This window comes from Corvus brachyrhynchos, unplaced genomic scaffold, assembly GCF_000691975.1.
Source record: "Corvus brachyrhynchos isolate BGI_N302 unplaced genomic scaffold, ASM69197v1 scaffold83, whole genome shotgun sequence".
Lineage (NCBI taxonomy): Eukaryota > Metazoa > Chordata > Aves > Passeriformes > Corvidae > Corvus > Corvus brachyrhynchos.
Genome location: NW_008238464.1, coordinates 11,387,255 through 11,408,582, shown reverse-complemented (window position 1 = coordinate 11,408,582; position 21,328 = coordinate 11,387,255). Strand labels below are relative to the sequence as shown.

Here is a 21,328-nt window from a genome sequence, read left to right as displayed (position 1 = left end):
TCCTGCATCAATTTTACTACAACTAAAGAAAAAGTTTATTCCTTCTAGCTAGAAATCTAAAATTTTTCTGACAATAGGAAAGTTTTACTCCTTTAAATGTTTATTCTTTCTGTTTTATCCTTTCTCATCTGTTATTTTCTGAGAAAAGATAGGAGGTTGGTGTGATAAGATTTGACAAAAAAAAAAATTATGTTCCTTTGAAAGAAAACAAAATGTTTCCTTGACAGCAGTGAAAATCACATGGTAGTATCTCTCCTTTGAAGATGTTGTGCAAAAGAAGAAAGTTGTGGATCAAGCTTCTATTAAATTTACCTTCCTTTGTACTGTTAAGCAACGAAAGCAACTATAACTGTTGGCATTCTCAGGGTCAATGTGAGTCTTTACTAATCTGTAACAACATCTTCTAAGTCCTTTGTTCCCCACAGAGAAGGCAAATAAACCATAAACGGAAAAAGTTCCTCAGGGAAGCAAGCAAAAAGAATAAGAAAAAGTTAGGCAAAGGTATGGGTTCTGCAATGGGCCTACCATGTGTGACAAGCACATCCCACATCTTACATATGAAGCTACCGTAGCATTTGTTCAGCTTATGGTAAAGAACACACTGAAAAATTTCCCCTCTTATTACCAAGAAAGTAATAAAAAAGAAGCTTATGAGGCTTTAAAGAATTAATGGCTTGAAATTTCTTGTTTATATTCAGAAAGTAGAAGCAATATTAAGAGAGATCTTTAAAATAGCAAGTACTTAGGAAAAACTCTTATACTTTCTAATTCAAAGAAAACAGAATTTTCATTTACTTTGTGGATGTCTGGATAATTATATTTTTTAGATGCACTAAGATAACCAAACAAGCAATGACAGGCATTTTCAAACAGAAGTGTTCTAGCACCACTCAACACACCCAAATCTCCCTTATATACAAATTAATGCATTTCTGTTTGCTAGAGACAACCACTAGATTCACCTACCCTCACACTGAGAACTTGACTGTAAAAAAAACATTTCAAGCTGGTTCTAGAGCTTTATAGAAGTTTTCCAGTTTCTGTTACTTGTCTTAACTCCAACTACTGTGTTTTTCCTCTCAGTACAATATTGTGCTCACAAGCCAGTATTTTAAGCATATGAATTCATTTTACAGTTTTTAACTATTAACACTGAATGTGATATTACAAAAAATTAAGCTAAGAATGGCACCATAAATAATACAAGCCCTCTTAATTTATAAGGTAACTCTTACTACCTCTTAAGGCATACATAGCATTGGGCTTTTGAGAGGCAAGGAAAAGTGAAAGGTGTTCCTCATATTTAATTGCTTCAGAAACAGGTCTTATTTTAACTCAATTTCACAAGAAAGGTTGCACTTATCCAAACCAGAAGTCATTACAAAATGACCCTTCTGAGCAGATTTTTCATGCTTTGTCCTCTCTTTATTATGACTCTAATGCCTTTAGTCAAACTAAATCTGGAGGAACCGCTTAAAAACCCCAAAACACTATTTTGTAAATTTATCCTACAAATCCAGTCTGAAAACTGCAAACCAAAATATTTCTCTCTCATTCACTTTTTGTTTGTTTTTAACCTTTAACAGCTGAAAATGTAGAAAGAGGCTAAATTCGTGACTAGGAAGAGCCTATAACCCCTAGCCATAGAACAAAATATGTCTACTCAAAATATGTCCACTGTTGGATGCTGGAGAACATTGCAACAGCCAGGAATCAGAGTAGCTATGAATTCTGTGATATTACAGAAAAAATCCCTAGTTGGTGAATTTGACTGACATAATTTCAGTAGTTGAGGAAGATCACAACATTCAAGAAACTCAGTATAAACACTAATTGAAATGTATCTTATTTGTTAAGTAAGGCAAAGTGGGAAATTTCTATATAAAGCTTTCCAGTGAATTTCTAGTGTCTTTAAAAGTCATTATATTTGTGTGATAAGCTAATTTGGCTCTGCAGTCTAGTCTGCTTCAATTGAACCTGCAATAGGAAACCTCCTTTTCTTTTATTTATTGAATGACATATTCCACTGAATAACTAAATTAATTTTGAAATAGAAAAGGTGAAGTGTTGCTAGTAAAGTCACTCTAGCATTTACCAGAAACATTAGTATATTTTTATTAGTAGTACCAAAATACTGTGAAGATAATGATTTCTTTATAATGCAGACTGTATTGCATTATATTTCCCAATGTTTATTACACAGCATTACAATATATTTCCTCCTTATCAAATCAAAATTTTGCACACAATCCATGCAATCTGAAAGATGCAGTTTCATTCAACTATAGATTTGCTCTGTATCTGATTAATTCTCCCCTTATAATTAAGTTGTCATAGCAATGCATTTTTAATAGTATTGATAGTATGTCAGTAATATTCTGGAGACAGTGCTCTTGGTAGTTTTTTAGTACTCAGCTATGCTAAATGATAATGTTAGCAAATACAAAAGTACTGGTCAACTTGCTCAAGCAGAAGAACATGGGATCAGACTTAAAACAGGCCAAAGCATCATCTGACATACACCACAGAAAGCAACACAAAATTTTGGGTGGCTCAGCTCAAGAAAGTAAAGGCATCTGTTTTATTTTCAATATAAATGCTTAATGATTAAAAAAATTACTTAATGCTTTAAAAAAACTAGGTAACTACACCTTACTAGGAAGAAAAAAAATGTAGTGTTTTTTTTCTAAAGGTGTTGGTTTTATATATTGGTACTTCTATAGTATACCAGGCAGCTGTGGAAAAAATATTGATAATGGGAAATCACTGTACTTTTTGGACAGTTTTAGCATGTCTTCCTCTCTGTATTTTTAACAGCTAAATTAATACAAATATTTATAAGGGTTCAAAATAACAGGAAATCATCCTTTAAGGATAGGACTATATGTCTTGGCTGTTTCCAAGTTGGACTCAATGATCCTTGTGGGTCCCTTCCAACTCAGCTTATTCTGTACTTCTGTGATTCGGTGAAGTATCAGCATGCACAAATCTGTGAGAGTGGAAGAAAATTGCCTGATATTTCATTCTATTTTTTTTAAAATTCAGAATGTGAAGAATTATGTGCATTATTTTCTAGCATCAGGTAAAATGTGAGTCAAAGTGACATGAAGAAAAAATGGTGTTAGCTTATTTCTGTGGCTGAGAAAGAGGAGGAAAATAGAAAAAAAAGAGAGATTATTTTCCTCATGATGCTCTAGAAAGCACAACGTTGAAATTCTGAAGACTTGTTTGAGAAGATCATTGCATAGCACACATCCTCTAAATGCTCCTTCAAAGGACTGCTGAAGGGGAAAGTACATTGTGAATGCAATAACTGACCTAACTAATATAACTTAATGAAGATGTGTATTGATTTGGTTATGAGGAACTCTTAGCCTCTAAATATACAAATGCAAAATGGTAATTGTTCACTCTGAAGTTTCTGACCTTCCCTGAATGATGTGAGAAACATGCCTGCTTAAGTCAGACTAGAATCTTGCAAGCAAGGGAAAGATGTGCAACTACCAAGAATTTAACATACACTACATTTACCTGTTTCATATATATAACCTAAGAGTCAAAAATTAAACCAAAAAAAGGGGGTTTGGACTGAAGCACAGTGCAAATCTAACAATGGCAAAGATGAAGCTACTAAGGGAACTGTGGGGTGATGGAGTTAAAAAGGGACCAAATAGCTAAGCAGAATTTTGCTTCCCTCACAATTCTTGGTATATGCATTTTTCCTGAGGATCAAAGCTAATCCGAAACTTTGAGTGTCTAGAAAAAAATAGTGAAATATGCAAGCTGTAGCTGACATGCAAACTGAGGCTTCCCAGAAAATAAATATAGTAAGAAATCTGATGATATATGCATTAATAAGTGCATATACACAATATATGTACCTTTACCTTGTACTTGAATCAATAAATACATAAATCATATTTTCCTGGGTTGCAAGCTTTCACTTCTAAGCTGTTGTTGCTTTGTTCTTCAAAAAGTGCATCTTTGAAATTAATAGAAATTACATGTTTAACGAAAGAATGAGCAGTCTAGTTGGACAATTGGATTCTTCTTAGAAGGGCCCATTACCAGAGAAGTGTAGAAGATGCTGAACATGGCTGAGGGTTTTCATCCCACACTGTCATGGTTTCTTTCACTGAGCCTCAGGTCGAGTGGGAGGCAGAGCTGCTCTATTAATCTGCAGGTAGAATGTTTTTACAGAATTCCAAAATAGCTGTAGTTAACCTAGTTAACTATGCAGCACAGATCAAGAATAACCCAAGTCTTTTCTGGTCTAAAAGATCATTTACAATACACAAAAAGAGAAAACTATTCCTTGGTGACATTTTTTTCCAGAGTTTTCATATTTTTTGATAAGGAATATCTCTTCAAGACTCTCCTTAAGATTATTAAGTATCTTCTTCTGACAGGAGGAAGCACTGCTGGGACAGCCTACTCCAACTGACCCAACGCATATCCTAGACCAAATGGCTTCATACTCAGCACAGAAAGCTGCAGAAACAAGAAGGAAGGGGCGATATTCAAAGTGATGACATTTGTTTTCCCAAGTCACCACTATGTGTGATGGAGCCCAGCTTTCCCGGAAATGGCTGAACACCTGCCTGCTAATGGGAAATAATGAATGAATTCCTTGTTTTGCTTTGCTGACACATGTGGCTTTTTCTTTATCTATTAAACTGTCTTTATCTCAACCCATGAGTATTCTCACCTTCTCACTTCTACCCTTCTGATTCTCTTTTCCATCCCACCATGTTAAAGTGTCTCTGTCAGGCTGTTTCTATCTGGAATTAAACCACCACAACCTTCTGTACAAAAGCCAGCCCACTGTTATGAAAATGTTATTGCCAGGTCCTGAGTGGGCTTTCTCATTTGAACGCCTTGGAGAAAGGAAGACTTGCACTCTATATTGCTGTTACTCATCAAGTAAATACAATAGACTAGCCCCTCATTGTTGCTCCCATTCATTTCCCATCACATTCCCCTTCACTGAATAGCAAAGATGACTCTTTCCTCAGACAAGGGATATATCACCTTGTAAAGGTGTATGTTTGAGAAAAACAGCTTCTCTGACTGTGAGAAGCTCGGCCTACTTCTCTCATTGTGATGCAGAATAATTTCATCCAACACCAGATACAAAATGCTCCTAGATCTGATTGCTTTGTTCTTCCTTATGATTATTTATTCCTTATGATTTATTTATTATTTATTAGAGCAAGACATAGAGGCACGGTAGTGGTAAATAAATATTATACGTAATATTTTCCCTTTTCCTAGTTTAAAGTCCAAGATAGGTAGAGAGTCAGCCTACAGATGACCAAGAAGACAAAGTTTCCAAATACTTTAACTTTGCATACTAAATATTAAACAAGTCCTTTCCCAAAACACTTAAATAAAAAATTTCTAAGGCAAAGCTTGTCTTGGATCATCTTTTTGAAGCTGTAACACAAGTCATCACTTTCAATGTCAACTGAGATGGGACTAATGTGTGTTTAACTTCATTCAGCACAGAGATTTTTATAGAAAGGGAAATATGCTTTGGTTAATGTGGAAGGTGCTACCAGAAACAGTGAGCTGTTAGTTAAAAAAGAGCAAATCAGTGAGAAATGCTTTTTTCCTTGGCCTACAAAGTAGAATTATGTCATTCATAAAAAGCATGAAACAGGACTCTCTAATACTATATTCATTCATTGGATAATTATGACTGACTCAGTGATTCTTCTATGTTTTGCTATCTGAATAATAAAAATGGCCAGGCTGACATCATACTTGCGCTGTTATTCAGCAAACCATCCTATTACCTGTGCATTTTTAGGACAATGTAAGAGTCAGCCTTGACTACTTTATTCTGTTGCACAGACTCTCTCTCAGGAAGGTTTAAAAAAAAGACATTTTCAGATACCATAGATCTCAGAATTGCATTGATATTTAACATTAATGCATAATAACAAAATAACATCAAACAGTGAAATGGCGAATAGGCATGCAATAGCAAAGAGAAAAGTTAAAGAGAAGGAAAAAGGCTAGATATTTTAAACAATTTTTTTATTACTATAGCCCAAGGCTTCCTCCTGATTCTCTTCAAGCTGCAATAAAAATTATATTAAATATTCAAAATGTGAACAGGCAAGTTTACTTACTGTTTCCTGGATGCCAGCGCACTGCATTTAAATATGCATTGCAGTAATGGAAGAGAAATTCATGCCTAGATCGAGTAACTTTTCCTTGAAGTAAAGGTAGCAGATCATGTCCATCAATAATCCTGAGTAAGAAAGCATTTCAAAATCAGAAAAATAACTCAAACCTCACTTTCCTGAGAAGATATTATAACTCTGCACATCTGCTGCCTAAAAAACCCCAAATCTGAACAGCCACCTCCAATTGGTCAATTCAGAGAAAAACCTTCAGGTGCTCTTCCCTTCGATTTTTACATTAGCTAAGGAAACGATTTTACCTTTTGTCATTAGGAATAGTTGTTCTGTCAACTTTTTTTTCCCTTTAAATGAGAAAGTGAATGGACGTAAATGAATAAATTGCTACAACACAGTCCTTCACATTTACCTGCTTAAGTTTTTGGGAGTAGTCTGGCTGAAGTACCCTAAAACTAGAAAAAATATGCTGTTCTGTGCTAGCATCCTCAGAAGTTGTGGTAATATCTCTGTCCAACATATTATGCATATCAGAATTTAAGACAGAAGTGGTCATTTCAAATTTGAAAATTAACTGTTTAAATATGCATTTACCAACTACACACACACACATACACATAAATATGTATAAATTCTCTAAATGCTGCTGGGCAACTTTGATCATGCTTTGAAGGAGTCAGTCAATTTACATAAAAACTGAGTTATAAAATAAGCAAGGCTTTTAACAGTTTCCCTAAATTAAACCTTTGAATTGCTGACATCAGCTGGCAGGGGGAGAAATCACAATCTGCATTTTTGACCTGGTATGGATTACAAATTTTTCAATAATTTTTACAGGAAATTACTTTTTGCTGATATACAGATCAGCAAGTAATTATTTCTTCAGCATTTTGAGCAACATCCCATTAAAATTTTTTGAAACTTACAAAAAGATTTAAAAGGTCTATGTTAATTTTCATTACCTTTACATACATGACCATTTCATTAGCATTATGTAAAACATTTTTTACTTTAGTTTAACTACTGCAAGACAGGTATTACTTTTTAAGTCACATGTGTTAATTAAATTCTTGTCAGCAACTGTATGCAACAATCCATTCAGAGTAGCACTTTTCTCAAAGGATGGGTAGGAAAACTTCCTGTAATTCCAAAAGCTACCTTGTCTGATAACTGCTTTCTGGGTTAATCCCTATCTGTGGGGGTCTGTTGAAAAGAGTCTTTCCCACTTTCAGTTTTTCATGTTTTCTTGCCTGAGTAACAGACTCTTGTCTTGCAAGCTTGCTTATTAACAGATGCATATCTATTGAACACTTTCTGCTCTACAGCCTTCCCGTTGATGGGGAAAAAGGCATCTCCAGAAAAATGTCTCCAGTACTCTAGTACCCCTACAACTGCTGGATTCAGAGGAATATACTAGACTTTTCTTTCAACTACTAATTTCTTTTCTTCAACTAGGAGCATCTCTTCCATTCCTCTTTAAACTGCTCTCTCACAGTGACAGAACACTAATTATATTTATTTTTCTTATTTCTCAGGAAGAATTCAGTGGAGCTATAAGAATTCAGCTTCACGCTAGTCCATGACCTAAGATGAAGTAGTACTTGTGGCATCAGTCTACACAGAAGAATCACAGTGGAGTAACCTGCAAGTGGAAGTTATGCAAGTATATTTGGATTTCTATAAAAGAGATCAAAGGAAACATCAGTACTTAGTATTCACTCAAGCAATATGAAAACAAAATGCATAAGATCTGCCACATTAAGAACAATCAGAACTTCTGATATTCGACAGAATTACTGCTTGTAGAGCATCTCTCAGGACCAACCTGACTAATTTTTCATGTCTTAGACTTGTCCTGCCCTGCCCTTTCCTTCAAACATTCAATGAATAATCATTAGCAGAGTGACTGCTCACTGGTCTTCCCCATGTGGATTCTTGATGCTTTGTGCTCAAAAGCTGTTTGTGAGTCACACATGTGTTCAAAGCATATGTATATCGACAGGTTTCTCCACTTACTGGATTTGGATAGCAACAGCATTTAGGAAGAGGCACCTTGCCACTGAGACTTTGTATCTCTCAAACAAGACAAAGCCTGGGGATATAGCAGTGTCAGGAAAGCATCTTTTGAATTGTAGAAGTCCAGTGGCTTTTCTTATCAAGCTGCAAAACTCTGTATGGGATCATTTTCACTAAGTTGGTACAGAGAAAAAAAAAAAACCAAACCAAACCAAAACAAAAAAAACCCAAACAAAACTGTGAGAAAAGCCTAGCTGGCATTTTGATGTGTTTTGTTATATTAAGCAGGTCAAGGATGAGATCATGAAGTTTAAAGTAATTTACACTTATAGTTTCTTTTTCCAACACATCCACTCATGCAGAACAGAACCTTTTTTAATACATTCATTTTTGCCTTTAGTAAGTAATTCCAAGTTTGATTTGACAGTATGTTGCTCTGATGGTATTCTGTTATCTTTTTGGTGGTTGGTGCTTGTTCTGCAAGTTAGTCTGTATTTACATACAACGTTTCTGCAAAATACTATCAGTATTTCAATATGAAAAGAGACAACATAATATTGCAAGTATAAAACCTAGTTTCTTATTTACATTCTCACCTCTAACTTAATAGATATCACCAGAATGTACAAAACACTCATGACACTTTCTCTAAAACAGAGATGACTACAGAGCATACCTGTCAGAGGGTAACTGTGCATCTGCAAGTTTGACAATGGTAGCAAATATATCCATGTTACTCGTTGGCTCATCAATATAGACACCAGCCTGTACCACTCCAGGCCAACGGAGAAGACCTGGAACACGAATACCTCCTTCCCAGTTCATTGATTTTCCACCTGAAAAATTAGTTTTGTTTGCTGAGAAATCAATTTCTTCTTAGATAATGCCACCCCGTAAGATTCAATTTCCAAATATTGAACATTTTGTCTAGCTAGAATCTCTACATGAGATGTATTAGCCTTGTTCTTAATTTTCTAGATTTTTGACCTACTGTAGTACTTTCTCACAGTAAATTTACTAATATGTATTAGAGAGAGCTTATAAGATGCATTTAAATTACACAAAAATAAGTAGTTGTAGGAGATTAAAAAGCACTTCACTGGAATCTTCATATAGAAATTGGTCTAGATAGTGTGCCCCACAGCCATGTGAACTACAACCAAAATACAGGAATCAAAAAAATATTGAGTTATACCTAGATATCTGAGGTATGGACCCAGAGAAAGTTCATGATTTTTTATTAAAAATGGTGCTTAATGACTTTATATAGAAGAAAGTACTAATTTAAGTATATTACTGAATTCTCCAATTCAGTGCATTAGAAAGAAATTCCCTTCAGTGATGATAACTTTCAGGATGTTGTGAAGAACTTTTTGTCTTCTAAACCAACACAGTTGCATCAAATGCACTATCAATCGATTGCATTCAACACTGCATTGCAGTCATTTATTTTTCTACAAGATCCATCACTGCACAGTCCTCCCAACATCTTTGCAGCAGGGCAATGGGTTTATTTTATGACAGCATGGTCACCATTACTTAATAAATAATTGACACGACTCTGTAGGGACAGGCATCACAAATGCTATTACCAAGGTCCCACACAGTCCTGACTATGTAAAGCACTTCAGGGTGACCTTCGAAATTAATACATGACTTGAAAAAGAAACCTCTGTTAAACAGATGGGGTTTTGATGTGGTTAAGCACGGTCAGGGCCATTTACCAGTAAATTGAGATTGTTTTATACATTTGAAACTTCTGGAAAAAGAGGAATATGTGGGTTGGACTCCTTCCATTAAATGAATCAAATAGCAATTCATGGTTCAGCCAAAACTCCTATTGGCCTATTTTTTCCTGTATCTCCCTTTTCAAGTAAAAAAAAGAACAAAAGAAAAAATATTACAACAAAGTACTTCAACAGTTCTGTTTCCTCAGCATCTTAAACATCCAAAACACCTCATAGATGTCAATATCTTTGGTGTTCACCACAGCCCTTGTTGTAAATGCTGCCTATTTTACTGACTCCTTGATGATCTTTTCCATTTCAGCAAAGGGGGTTAAGAATCCACCTGGTTTTATACAGGTTTTTCACTGTTCGTAAAGGTAAATAGTAACTTCAAGACAGACAACTCTTTTGTGCATAAATTTACCTTTTCCTTTTCCTGTGACTGAAAGACCATTAGCTCATGATTCTTTGTTGTATCAGATTTTTGCTTAATTTTTTCATGGGCTTTATCAGAATTCATAATATTGAATAGTCAGGGACATACCTAGTCTGATGTCAGAAAACTTAGACTATCTAATATTCAACCTTATGTCAAGTGACAATACCTGTTTAAGTTTTTTTTTTGAAAACAGTGCCAAGATCTCAAGAGGACTGTCTGTCTTCTGGAACACTGTTAAAAGTATACTGTCATCACTGAGTTAAATGTAATTCCATTCTCATGATGAAGTGTGTGACTACCTATTCAAAAACTTAAGAATGAGATGCATGTGCTATTTTTGTTTACATTATTGTAAAATATTAGTTTCAAAACACAAGTCTAAAGAAAATGGAGATTTAAGTCCATAAACTGTTATTTGGTGAGACACAGAACACCTTTCACCTAGCAGAAGGAAGTTTTCAGCTAAAAGCGTGTTGATTAGTTGTTAATGTTGTTGGGTCAAGATCAGTGTAGATGTCACTAGAATGTGTACATCTTCTATAGAAAAGATGATTCTACCCCTGTACAAAAGTCATTAAGTTTTCAAAGTTTGTTGGGAATTAGATGTTACATAGCAGGAAAGATTAATATCCTGACTGAGCTATGGTGCATAGAAAATCCTGTTGAGCAGGAGTTGTTAAATCCAAATCAAAATTCAAGAAAAGCATAAGGCCATAAAATTACAGATATCCTCAAATTAACATACTTTCAGTGAACAGCTATGCCAGGGAAATGATTTAGTTCATGAGCCAGATCCTAATTCTGTGTACAAATGACAGCAGCTTTAGGGCTGAACAGCATCAACAGACAGACAACATCAAGAGTTGATCTATACCATAGGTAGCTTTAGGTATGATGTTCCTTTTATTTCTGTATGCCTGTCAGAGCCTAGTAAGAGTGCTAGCTAGAGAGGATGTTTAAATAAAGTCTCCTTATACTGTTGTCTCCTTTCTAATCTGAAGACAGAAAAATTTCAAGGTAAGTGGTAAATCTGATTCCCACACATTGCAATTCTTAAAACCTAGATATTGTGTCGCTTTCACAGTGCTTAGGTTCACAGTACAATTTTCTTGAATAACGCAGAAGAGGTCAGAAAAGTTGCACATTACCCAAGCACAAAGGAGCACTCCACAAACTCTGATGCCCTGCTGTAAGGTAGAAGAAGCAAAATGGATTCCACAGCAGGGCTCTCTCCTCACTTACGTCTATGAAGAAGTGACTGCTGTTTTCTTTTCAAAAGGCTAATTGGAGCATAATTCTTTTACATCTCTGGAGACTGGGAATAGCAGAGAATCAGGGCAGGAATTACAGGTCATTGCAGAAGACTATCTTCTATTATCTATGCTTACATGGCGTTCATTTTTATTAGAATTGTGTTAAGTGACTAGAGGTGCTTAATACTATTATATGATTAAAAATCCCTGGACATTTATCATCTTTAAAACTCTAGCTGTTAATTTTTGTTCAAGATATCTGCATTCCTTTTCCTTAAAGAAAAAAATCAAAGTTTTACTACTGATACTTGAAACATGTAGCAAACATCTAAATGACTAATAAAAAAAAAACCCCAACAAAATGTCATTATTTTGAAACAAAATCTCTTGATATTTAAGGATCTGGCTCATTAGTTTTGTATTTTGCTCAGACTTGACAACACAGGAACAGAGAAAAACTTGCAACGTAGTAGCCTGTATACCTTGCAGACTCTAGGGAACCTAGCTTTTTGTTATTTTTTTCACTTTAATTTGTGTAAAAATATTTTTTAAAAAGTGTAAAACACACCAGGCTGTATTTTCCTGCATAGCTATCTACACTTTCTGAGTAGTTGCACCTTTCAGTGTTATGTTCAACAATAGCCTACATCCACCTTTCCTGAAAAACCTGCAGGAGCAGGCAAAATGCAGACATAACTCTCTGCAGTCATCCACAACATGACATCAAATTTCCATTTTGACCTCATTTCAAATCTTAGCTAAAAGAATACATCTTTTTTTTTTCTCCCTCTGGTTTAAATTGACAGCTATTACCTAACTCTGGCAATAGAGGTTTTACAAAGGATGATAAATAAAGGGGAACTCTGCAGTAAATCACTATTAACATTATGAATGATTAATGATGAAAACAATTTTAAGTAACTTTCTTAAATCACATGGATTAAAACCATACTACCCTTTCCTTCATATATTCTTTTAAAAACAAAGCTTCTAAACCCAATTTATTCTCTTGAATGATAGAGAAATACAAAGAAATTAATTATTCTACCCATCTGTATCAGATTTTATGCCACAAATATCAACAACCAAGATGGGTTACTATTGGTTACTTTATAAAATGGTCAAACAACAATTTATTTTCAATGGCAAATTTACTCTTTATTTTACTGATTTTTAACCTGTTTTATGTACTGTTTTTGTTAATTTTTAATCTGAATTATTCTTGTATAGGTGAATGGAACAGACATGGCTCATTTGGCCATTTTTCATCTGACCTTTCTTCCAACCAAATGAAATGATCTCTGAGGATACCTTCTGTTTCAGTCAAAATAACAAGATGGGTTGATTATTTAAAAATCTGGATTACTTCAGAGAGAATATAAAAGTACAGTACACTTGAAAAGAAAGGGTCAACTACTGCTTTCTTTCAAGTCAAGAGTGAACTCCAGCAAATATCACTAGATATGCCATAGCATGATTCCTGGGGCCAAAGTAATGGTCAGCCTGGTTTCTCTGTGGCTTACAGGAAGGAAAAGGTTTACTAGCAGCTCCAAGAAATGTTGCTGAACTAACTTATCACTGCAGTATATAAACTTGTATTACAGTAATAAATTTTAATAAAATATTGGGTAATTGATTCCTCCATTTCTTGTTTTGGTCTCACAGATCTGTAGCAGATTTAAAATATAAGGGTCTAAGTCCTTAGGAAACATTAATTATTATTTTTTATGGATATTAACAAATAACTATGATAATACCTATTTCTAAGGCACAAAGCACTTAAAATTGATGTTGTTCAGTTTGGCTTTATCAGTGTTTGGCTCCACTTCCATTACTTCCATTAACAGCAGAACTCATGGCCCAGCACGACAATAGCCAAGTGTCTGTACTGTGCTAAGTGCTTCACAAGTACAAAGACAGTGTTTCTAATGCAGGTCTGAGCTACAGGCAACATGTACATATCCAAAAGACAGTAAGAGATGTAAGGAGATTCAACAGAAAATCCCATATGTAACAAAGTGGGATAGATGTCAACAAGTGATAGCGAGGGAGGACTTCTACTGTCTGCATATGTACCAGTGAAATACTACGGTGAGAAAAAGAGTAGAGAAAAGTTTTTACTGCCTTCATTGCTTACTGCTATAAATTGTGTGTGTATATATATATATATATATATATAATAGCACACTGAAGCTAATTCAAGAAATTACTCACTAAGAAACTAAATAAAAATTACCACAAAATATTTACATGCAAAATCTCAGGGTACCAAAGAAGAATATAATGATTTCCTTCAAATCAGTCACCTTATGCTGGTTGTTAATATAGAGGAAATTCTATTCATTTGTTTATTCTACTCATCTTATTTGAAAGTAGAAATCTAAAGTATTTGGAGAAACTAAACTTATTTCTGCTCCTAAAAGAAAGCTATGGTGACTAGCTCAAATGGACATGCTTCAATGAGGCAGCTAGTGAAAAACACCTAAAAAGAAGTCAGTGCAGGTATCCTGGAAATCATATATACAAGCAATACCTTAATGTTTCATACTTTCAACATATTATGGAACTGAAAAAAAAGCTGGAAAATTACATAGAAAGTTTTAAGAAGATACTTCAGTTACACCTAATACTTTCCATATTTCAATATAAAATTGTTAATATTAATGTATTAAATTGCTAATATTGTTAATTTAATTAAAATATTAATAGTATCTTGTACAAATCCCAGGAGTACTTCATGAGTTCAGGTAAGAAGGCCTTCAGTTGTTGGTAAGAAATTCTTACTAAAATAGCCACTATTTTTTGTTTTAGAAGCTGTATCTAGATTTAAACCTTTGAAAGATCTTTGACAAAGACCTTCAGGAAAAGTTACTGGAACATTAATCATGGTTTAGGAGACAAAGGGTTATCATGAATCAAAATCTGACTAACAGTCAGGAAACAAAAAGAGAAAACAAACAGCCTGTCAACCTTTGCAAAAAATCCCAAAACCAGTATTAAGGTACCTTGATGCTACTATGTGTTAAGCCCCTTACTACTTTAGTATATTTACTTCAGTTTTGAATGGCAAGTAATTCACAGAGAAATATAACAAGGAATTAGAGACAGGTAAAAACTCATCAGTTAAAATTGATAAAAGAGTTGGAAGAGACAATTATCTTCTGAATTTTTCCTCTGCAAAGAGACACCATAAAAGTATACAAAACAAATCTAAGCTGGGAAGATATAAAAACTTTTCCCTCCTTTATCCTGTATCAGTTAGGAGATGTTATTAAATTTCAAGATATTCCATGAAATTTGCAACTGCCCCATTTCAAAATAGTAAATGAAAGCACTGTGTTCTCATGGACAAGTGTTAGAGGCTATGCTCAGACTTTAGAAAGACTCAAAGTGGAAATCCATCTTTATATGATGAAAAATTATGTAATTAATGTAAAGAATCTTTGTAGAATCTAAATTGTCAGGATTCACATCTTAAACCAAGATCATACTATCTAGGATTAGGAGGAGATTTTAGGGATTTTATTTACTACACAGATTGTGATCCTGATAATCTTCAGTAAAAGGCCGCTGGAAAGAGATTTTGATCCATCACTTCAGTATTACTGTGTAACGTCCTCTGAGAAGGGATACTGCAGAGATAAACCAGACTGTGTCCAACAGCAACTGCTTAAACACTATGTTAGCTGTGGTTTCTAATTTCAAGGGCTATCCAAATTTATGGTGAACTGTTCTGTAGTTAGAATCCAAAGTAATAAAACCTTCAAATAGCAATTTCCCCTTTTTGCATCGAGTCTTGCAGCACTAGCTTAACTCTCCAAACCCTTCCTAAATTTTATTATTGGTGCTTATTTGGCTAGGTATCAAGAGAAATTAGTGAGTTAGAATTGTGGAGATTGATTGAGAGCTTTTGATTTTAGGGCAGAACCAATAATTGCTTAGTATACTGCTCTAGCTCTGACAAGAGGGTTAAGTGGCTTGATTCATATTTACATTCATACAGCACTCAGATAAAGATAACTAGTGGAGATTGACTAGCAGAGAGAGAGAAAGGATGTGTATGTCTCCCAGTTTTTTAAACTACAAACCAGAGGAAGCAAATTCCTAGTGTATGCACACATAAGCACAAGCAACACAAAGATTGTCCTTTTGCTTTTTTAGGCACATTGCTTATCAGTGCCTGAGTCTCAGCGCTTCACAGGTCTGCTTCTCATTAACTCTGCCAGAGACGAACGGACACTTTTCATCACGCATGACTTTTAATATGAATAAATTCCTATGTATGAAAATAGATAGTTATGCAATTAATTGACCATTTCCACTTCAGTCCTTTTGAAAATTATGTATAATATACCTGTTAAATTAAGGACTGATTTGGAGATGGAGTGAGTAGATGATAAAGCAGAATTCATTGTATTTTAAAATGTTAGAAGTATATTCAACTAATCGCATGGGTCTCTTAATTTATTTTAATTTTATTAAGAATATCTCTTACCAAATAATCATTTTGTTTCTTACATTCTGATTATTTTCTGACCCGTTGTATATTAAATTTGCCAGCACAGCATAGATGTTAACTGCAAAACACACAATTTTTACTTTTTTTCTGAAAAGAAGCCCCATTACTATCCAACTAAACCTATCAATCAGATTTTTTTATTAATCCAGGTAAGATCTATTTCAAGTTTTTCTCTGCACTGGAAGCATGAATACAAAATTTTGCAAGGCTTGAGAGAAAAGACTCCATTTAATCAGAGTTCCTCAAGAAAACATATTCCCAAGAGTATTTTTTGCTTCCTCTCATTTATCCTGTACCTTATGCCTGGCACTCTAGAAGGCAAATATTTTTTAGAGTTTCTAAAACACCTCAGGCTGTGCCTACAGCTACAGATATGTAACCATATGGTTCCTTAATTACTTAAATCACTACGCAAGGCCTGTGTGCTAATGTTCGAGACACATTTCACTCTGGTGTTAGCCCAAGGGGACCCATCTGATATACAGACCTCATGACTTTGGCGTTCCTTGTTTTTCTTGTGTACCATTTCCTTTGCAGCTCTCTTAAAATATAAGGGTCATTTCTCAGACAGATACCTACTGACTAAAAACTGTGGGGTCCTATTGCTTGAAAACCTCACTGTATTGTTAGTGCTTACTCTATATGCCTGTACTTTTTCCTTTTTGAAGTTTGCAGATGATATAAATCTGGCAAGAGTGGAAGGTTGTGTTACCATCCAAAGGGACCTTAATAGGCTTGGAGAAATGGGCCAAAAAGAACCCCGTTAAGTTCAGCAAAGGAAATAACAAGTCCTGCATCTTCACAGCAGTAACCTCTAGCAAAGCAAAGGCTGGGCAGTAACTGTCTGGAAAGCAGCTCTGCACAGAGGGACTGCAGGGTTCTAATGAACCAGCTGAACATAAGCCAGCAATGTGCCCTTCTGGCAAGGAAGGACAATATCATTCTGAGCTGTATCAGGAAGAATGCTTCCAGTAAGTCTTGTTCTCTTCTCAGCCCTGGTGAGACATACGTGGAGCAGTGGGTCCAAGTGCAGGACTCCCCAGTATAAGGGACTTGGACATAGTGGAATGAGTTCAAAGGATGGTGATGAATGATTAAGTAGGAGAGGCTGAGAGAGATGTTTATCCTGGAGAAGAAAATGCTTAGCAGGATCTTACCATCTGTAGGGACACATGGTAAAGAGTGTACCTGAGTAAAAAGGACAGTCAGACTCTTTTCATTGGGAGGCCACTGACAGGATATGAGGCAATGGACACAAACTAAATCACAGAAAACTCCATTTAAACATAAGAATTTTTTTTTTTATGGTGAGTGTGATCAAACACTAAAGAAAGTTGCCCAAGGATGCTGTGAAGTTTCCATCACTGGAGATTTTCATAACTTGACTGGATACAATCCTGAGGAATGTGCTATAGCTGACCCTGCTCTGCAGGGGCTGGGACTGCAGACCTTGGGAGATGCCTTCCAGGCTCAACTGGATTTGTAGTTGATTTTGAGACTTTGTAGTTCTGCCATATATAAAAAAAAAGAAAAAAAATTCAGACCTAAGGACAGTTTACTTCTTTCTACAACTAGAAGCTTCAAGTTGGGTGAATGACTTTTTAAAAATTACTGGATTTCTTTGATCTTGACCCCTGAAATATGAGTGGAGAACATAGCACAGCCTCTACCTAGTGAAACAATGAAAAGAAATTAATCTCTCGTAAAGAGACAAGAAGACTCATTGAAATTCATTAGAAAGAATAAAAACAAACATTCTTACTTTATTTCAATTAGATTGAAGATTTTGACCTTGGCCACATAGTACATTACAGTTGTGGTGCAAACTCAAGGAGATGCTTTCTTCTCGCATTTTTCAAGAACAATCAGAGAATATTCACCTTTATATATGCCATTGTATCCTCCATGGACTTCTCCAGCACTGGAGATTTCTTCAACATGAGCTCCTTGGTCAGATGTAAAGTATACAAGAGTTTTTTCACTCAGATTATGTTTCTTCAGCACATCCAGAACTTGCCCTAGGTATCAAAAAAAAAAAAAAAAAAAAAAAAAAAAGACAGCTTTGAAGCTTTGAGGTCTTTGGCACATATAAATATTTGTGTCCTTATGCCTTCTTGAGACCACTTTTCACATAAACTCTCTTATACACACCAATTGGCCCATGCAGCACACAGTAGGGCACAACCACACAACCACACAGGGCTTGTAGCAATCAGGACCATGACTCGATTGCTGCAGGGTTTCTTGAAGTACAGAATGAGAGGATTTGTGCACTTCAGAGAAAAGAGGTAATCCACAGAGAGCAAGTGACCTTTGGAAGCAGTTGCTCTCAATCAAGGAAACCCCTTTGCAAGAAGATTCAAGCCACTGAGGATATCTGAAAGAGTCTCAGCATGCAGAGTAGATCTCACAGTTTGGGGGTAAAACCTTGATGCCTAGCAACCTATAGAGGCAGCATGGCAAAAATCTCAGTGTGAGTGTTAGAGTAAGACAAAAAAAAAAAAGTAAGAGAATATATGTAGCACCTTTGGCGTATGTGTGGTTTCATTATCAAACCTAATAATTAGTCTTTAATAGCTCATCATATAGAAAAAAATCAACTAAACTCAAAATGTGCAAGGTAATTAACACACCCAGGTGCACACATTTAAAAGAAGTATCCACAGGGATATATGTTTTGTACCTCTAAGGCACCATGGACTCCTGTGTCATTTTCACAAAAGGCTCCTCACACTACTTTGGCACTGTGGATTGCAGTTATATAAATTACACTGAAACCTATTTAGACTGAATTCTTTAAAGTGTGTTTCTGTATGAATGAGAGTGAAGCTGCTCTTTGTAACTTGCTCCAGTGAATTTTATACTGATGAGGAATCTAAAATTATTTGTCCTGGAAAATGACCAAAGCTTAAGATTATAATTCTTCCCATCAGCCTGACAATGAACCTGTCCTTTAGGGATCTCAGAGCATACAAAGATAATTCTGTCTTCACAACCATTTAATCTTTATTCTTTTACTTAAGCATCCAAGAATAGTTCAATTTGAATGTTAATTTTGATTTGCTAACCTGTCCACCATGTCATCTGATGCCCAATTATTGTGCCAAAGTGGATGAGATAAGAACTTTGAAATACAGAGCCTTCTAAATGGTTTTCAGATCATTGTTTCTGTTGCTATGTTCTTTTTCTGGATAAGGAGTAACTACTTTACTTATTGATACTATTTCTAGTTGTCTTTTAATGTTATATCATTCTAAAACTGCCTTTTTAAAAAGGTTGACTGTCTTCATTTTTCAAATGACTGGGTCATCAGCAGTTAAATTTAAGTGATACCTGTTGGTCTTGTTTGTAAACTAGGAGCAAAGAAGAAATGTAAGAGTAGGAGAATTTGTTTATGTAAATTTTGAAGCCTTGTGGGAGTTGAAATTTCCCAACAGAGCTGAGAAAATCTGTTACAGAGGCTGACATTTTAAAGTTTGTGGGTTGAGGGAAAATCATGCAGATCCATCTGACAAGCCATGCGCTTGCTGCATAAGGTGGACTTAGTGCCAGAAAAGAACGAGGCAATTTCCCATTGGCTTCTGAAATTGTTTGGAGAATGTACTTGCTAAGTGATTACAATATCTCTTGGAAATGTGTCAATGCTGATAAAAAAGTGTAGTATAAAGATAAATTAGGACATTATGTGTAGGTATTCAGCCACATGACCTCCAGAGTTCCCTCCCAACCTATATCAAGCTATATTTTATGACACTATGACAATAATAATAAATGGTATTGTGCAAAGAAATATATGTGCAGTGATGTGCACAACAGTATTTTTTTACATACACCATTTTCTGTGATGAAATTGAACTTTCAAATTCATCCTGTATATAAAACAAAATGAAAATAAAATGTGAGTTGCACTCAGTATATCACATTAAATGATCTCTGGTGAACAAAGGCATTGGCAACCATTCAATAATGGCCATTTTGCTTTCCCAACTAATTTGGGAAAATAGGAGAAGCAATGAGGAGTGTCTTGATATCACAGATTATTAAACATAAAATTAAAAATTCATATTAAAATTAAATATAAGACATTATGATGACTTTTTTTGGTAACAAGGTTGAGAAACTTGATTTGCCCTGAAAAAAATATAAAATTCTGACACTCAAATGCTTCCCATTTTAGAAAAAAACACCCAAATAAAATGCACAGAAATTTTCATCCAAACTTGTTAAACCCAATGGTAAAACTTCCATTTCCTTCAAAAGGACTTCTAAACACAAAGAAGACTGACTACATTAGGTGTATTAATGAATGCTAAAATGACAGTTTATCATAGCAGCAACACTTTTCAGTACAGATGGACTAATAGTGATAATTCAAAAAACATTATTGTCAGAGTGTGGCAGTCACAACACATTCACAAACAAACCTTCCATTTTTATTTTGATCTTGAACACTGGCACCTACTAGAATGAAAACTGTAGATAAACAGAAAAGTGTGTGTGCTAGCAGGAGATAAGCCACATTTAAGTACATTTGAATGATGTGACTACTGTTAACACAGGAAATACATTCACTTACCAGTATTTCTAAATGGTAACCAGTGCAGAAATATGCAAAGAGTGCATTGTGGATGTCTATAAATAGTTATCTTTCTTGTTCAATATTATACAAATTTTGGAAGCAAACACTATCATGAAGACAAAACACATCTTTTACTGTTTTCTTATTAAAAAAATATTCTTTTTTAATTTTAACTCCTTCACTCTCACTACTTCTGTATATTTCAGAGACTTTAGAATTAAATTAAAATTGATGTATAAATATTCACAGGCAATGCCAGTTATTTTAGCTGCCTGGGAAGAGGTGAATCACAGCAGCAAAAAGACCTTTTTTACCTGTTGACTAAAAAAGAGAAGATAGGAAAATAACTGAAAAATAAATGCTTTCATATTAGACATCAAGGACAGTAAGATGAATCGTACCCAAAGTGCTAGACATGCAACTCCATGAGCAACACACTTTAATGAGTGTGGTGAACAGATAAATGATGTCTGCGTAAGAGAAGATGGTAAAATTGTACTGCTTCACCCATAAAATATGATTGGAAGTATGTCATATGTCATGTGCTCTTGAACTAGAAGAATGGGGCTCCAGCTGACTTAGTGTCCCCTGTGACTTCTATTGCAGGCTGCAGAAAGCAATACAAATTTCAATAGAATTTTTGGATGTA

General features: G+C 35.0%; 1 protein-coding gene across 8 annotated transcripts in view; it reads right to left on the bottom strand.

Moving 5' to 3' along the window:
* Positions 1-21,328, bottom strand: part of STS (steroid sulfatase (microsomal), isozyme S) — a 111,732-nt gene that overhangs the window by 26,008 nt on the left and 64,396 nt on the right. For all 8 annotated transcript variants that reach the window (XM_017737109.1, XM_017737112.1, XM_008635882.2 and 5 more), the window contains 3 exons: positions 17,981-18,118; positions 8,839-8,998; positions 6,138-6,259 (listed from right to left, as the gene is read on the bottom strand). In XM_017737109.1, the coding sequence (XP_017592598.1) occupies positions 6,138-6,259; positions 8,839-8,998; positions 17,981-18,118 (420 nt within the window). The remainder of the gene's footprint in view (positions 1-6,137; positions 6,260-8,838; positions 8,999-17,980; positions 18,119-21,328) is intronic.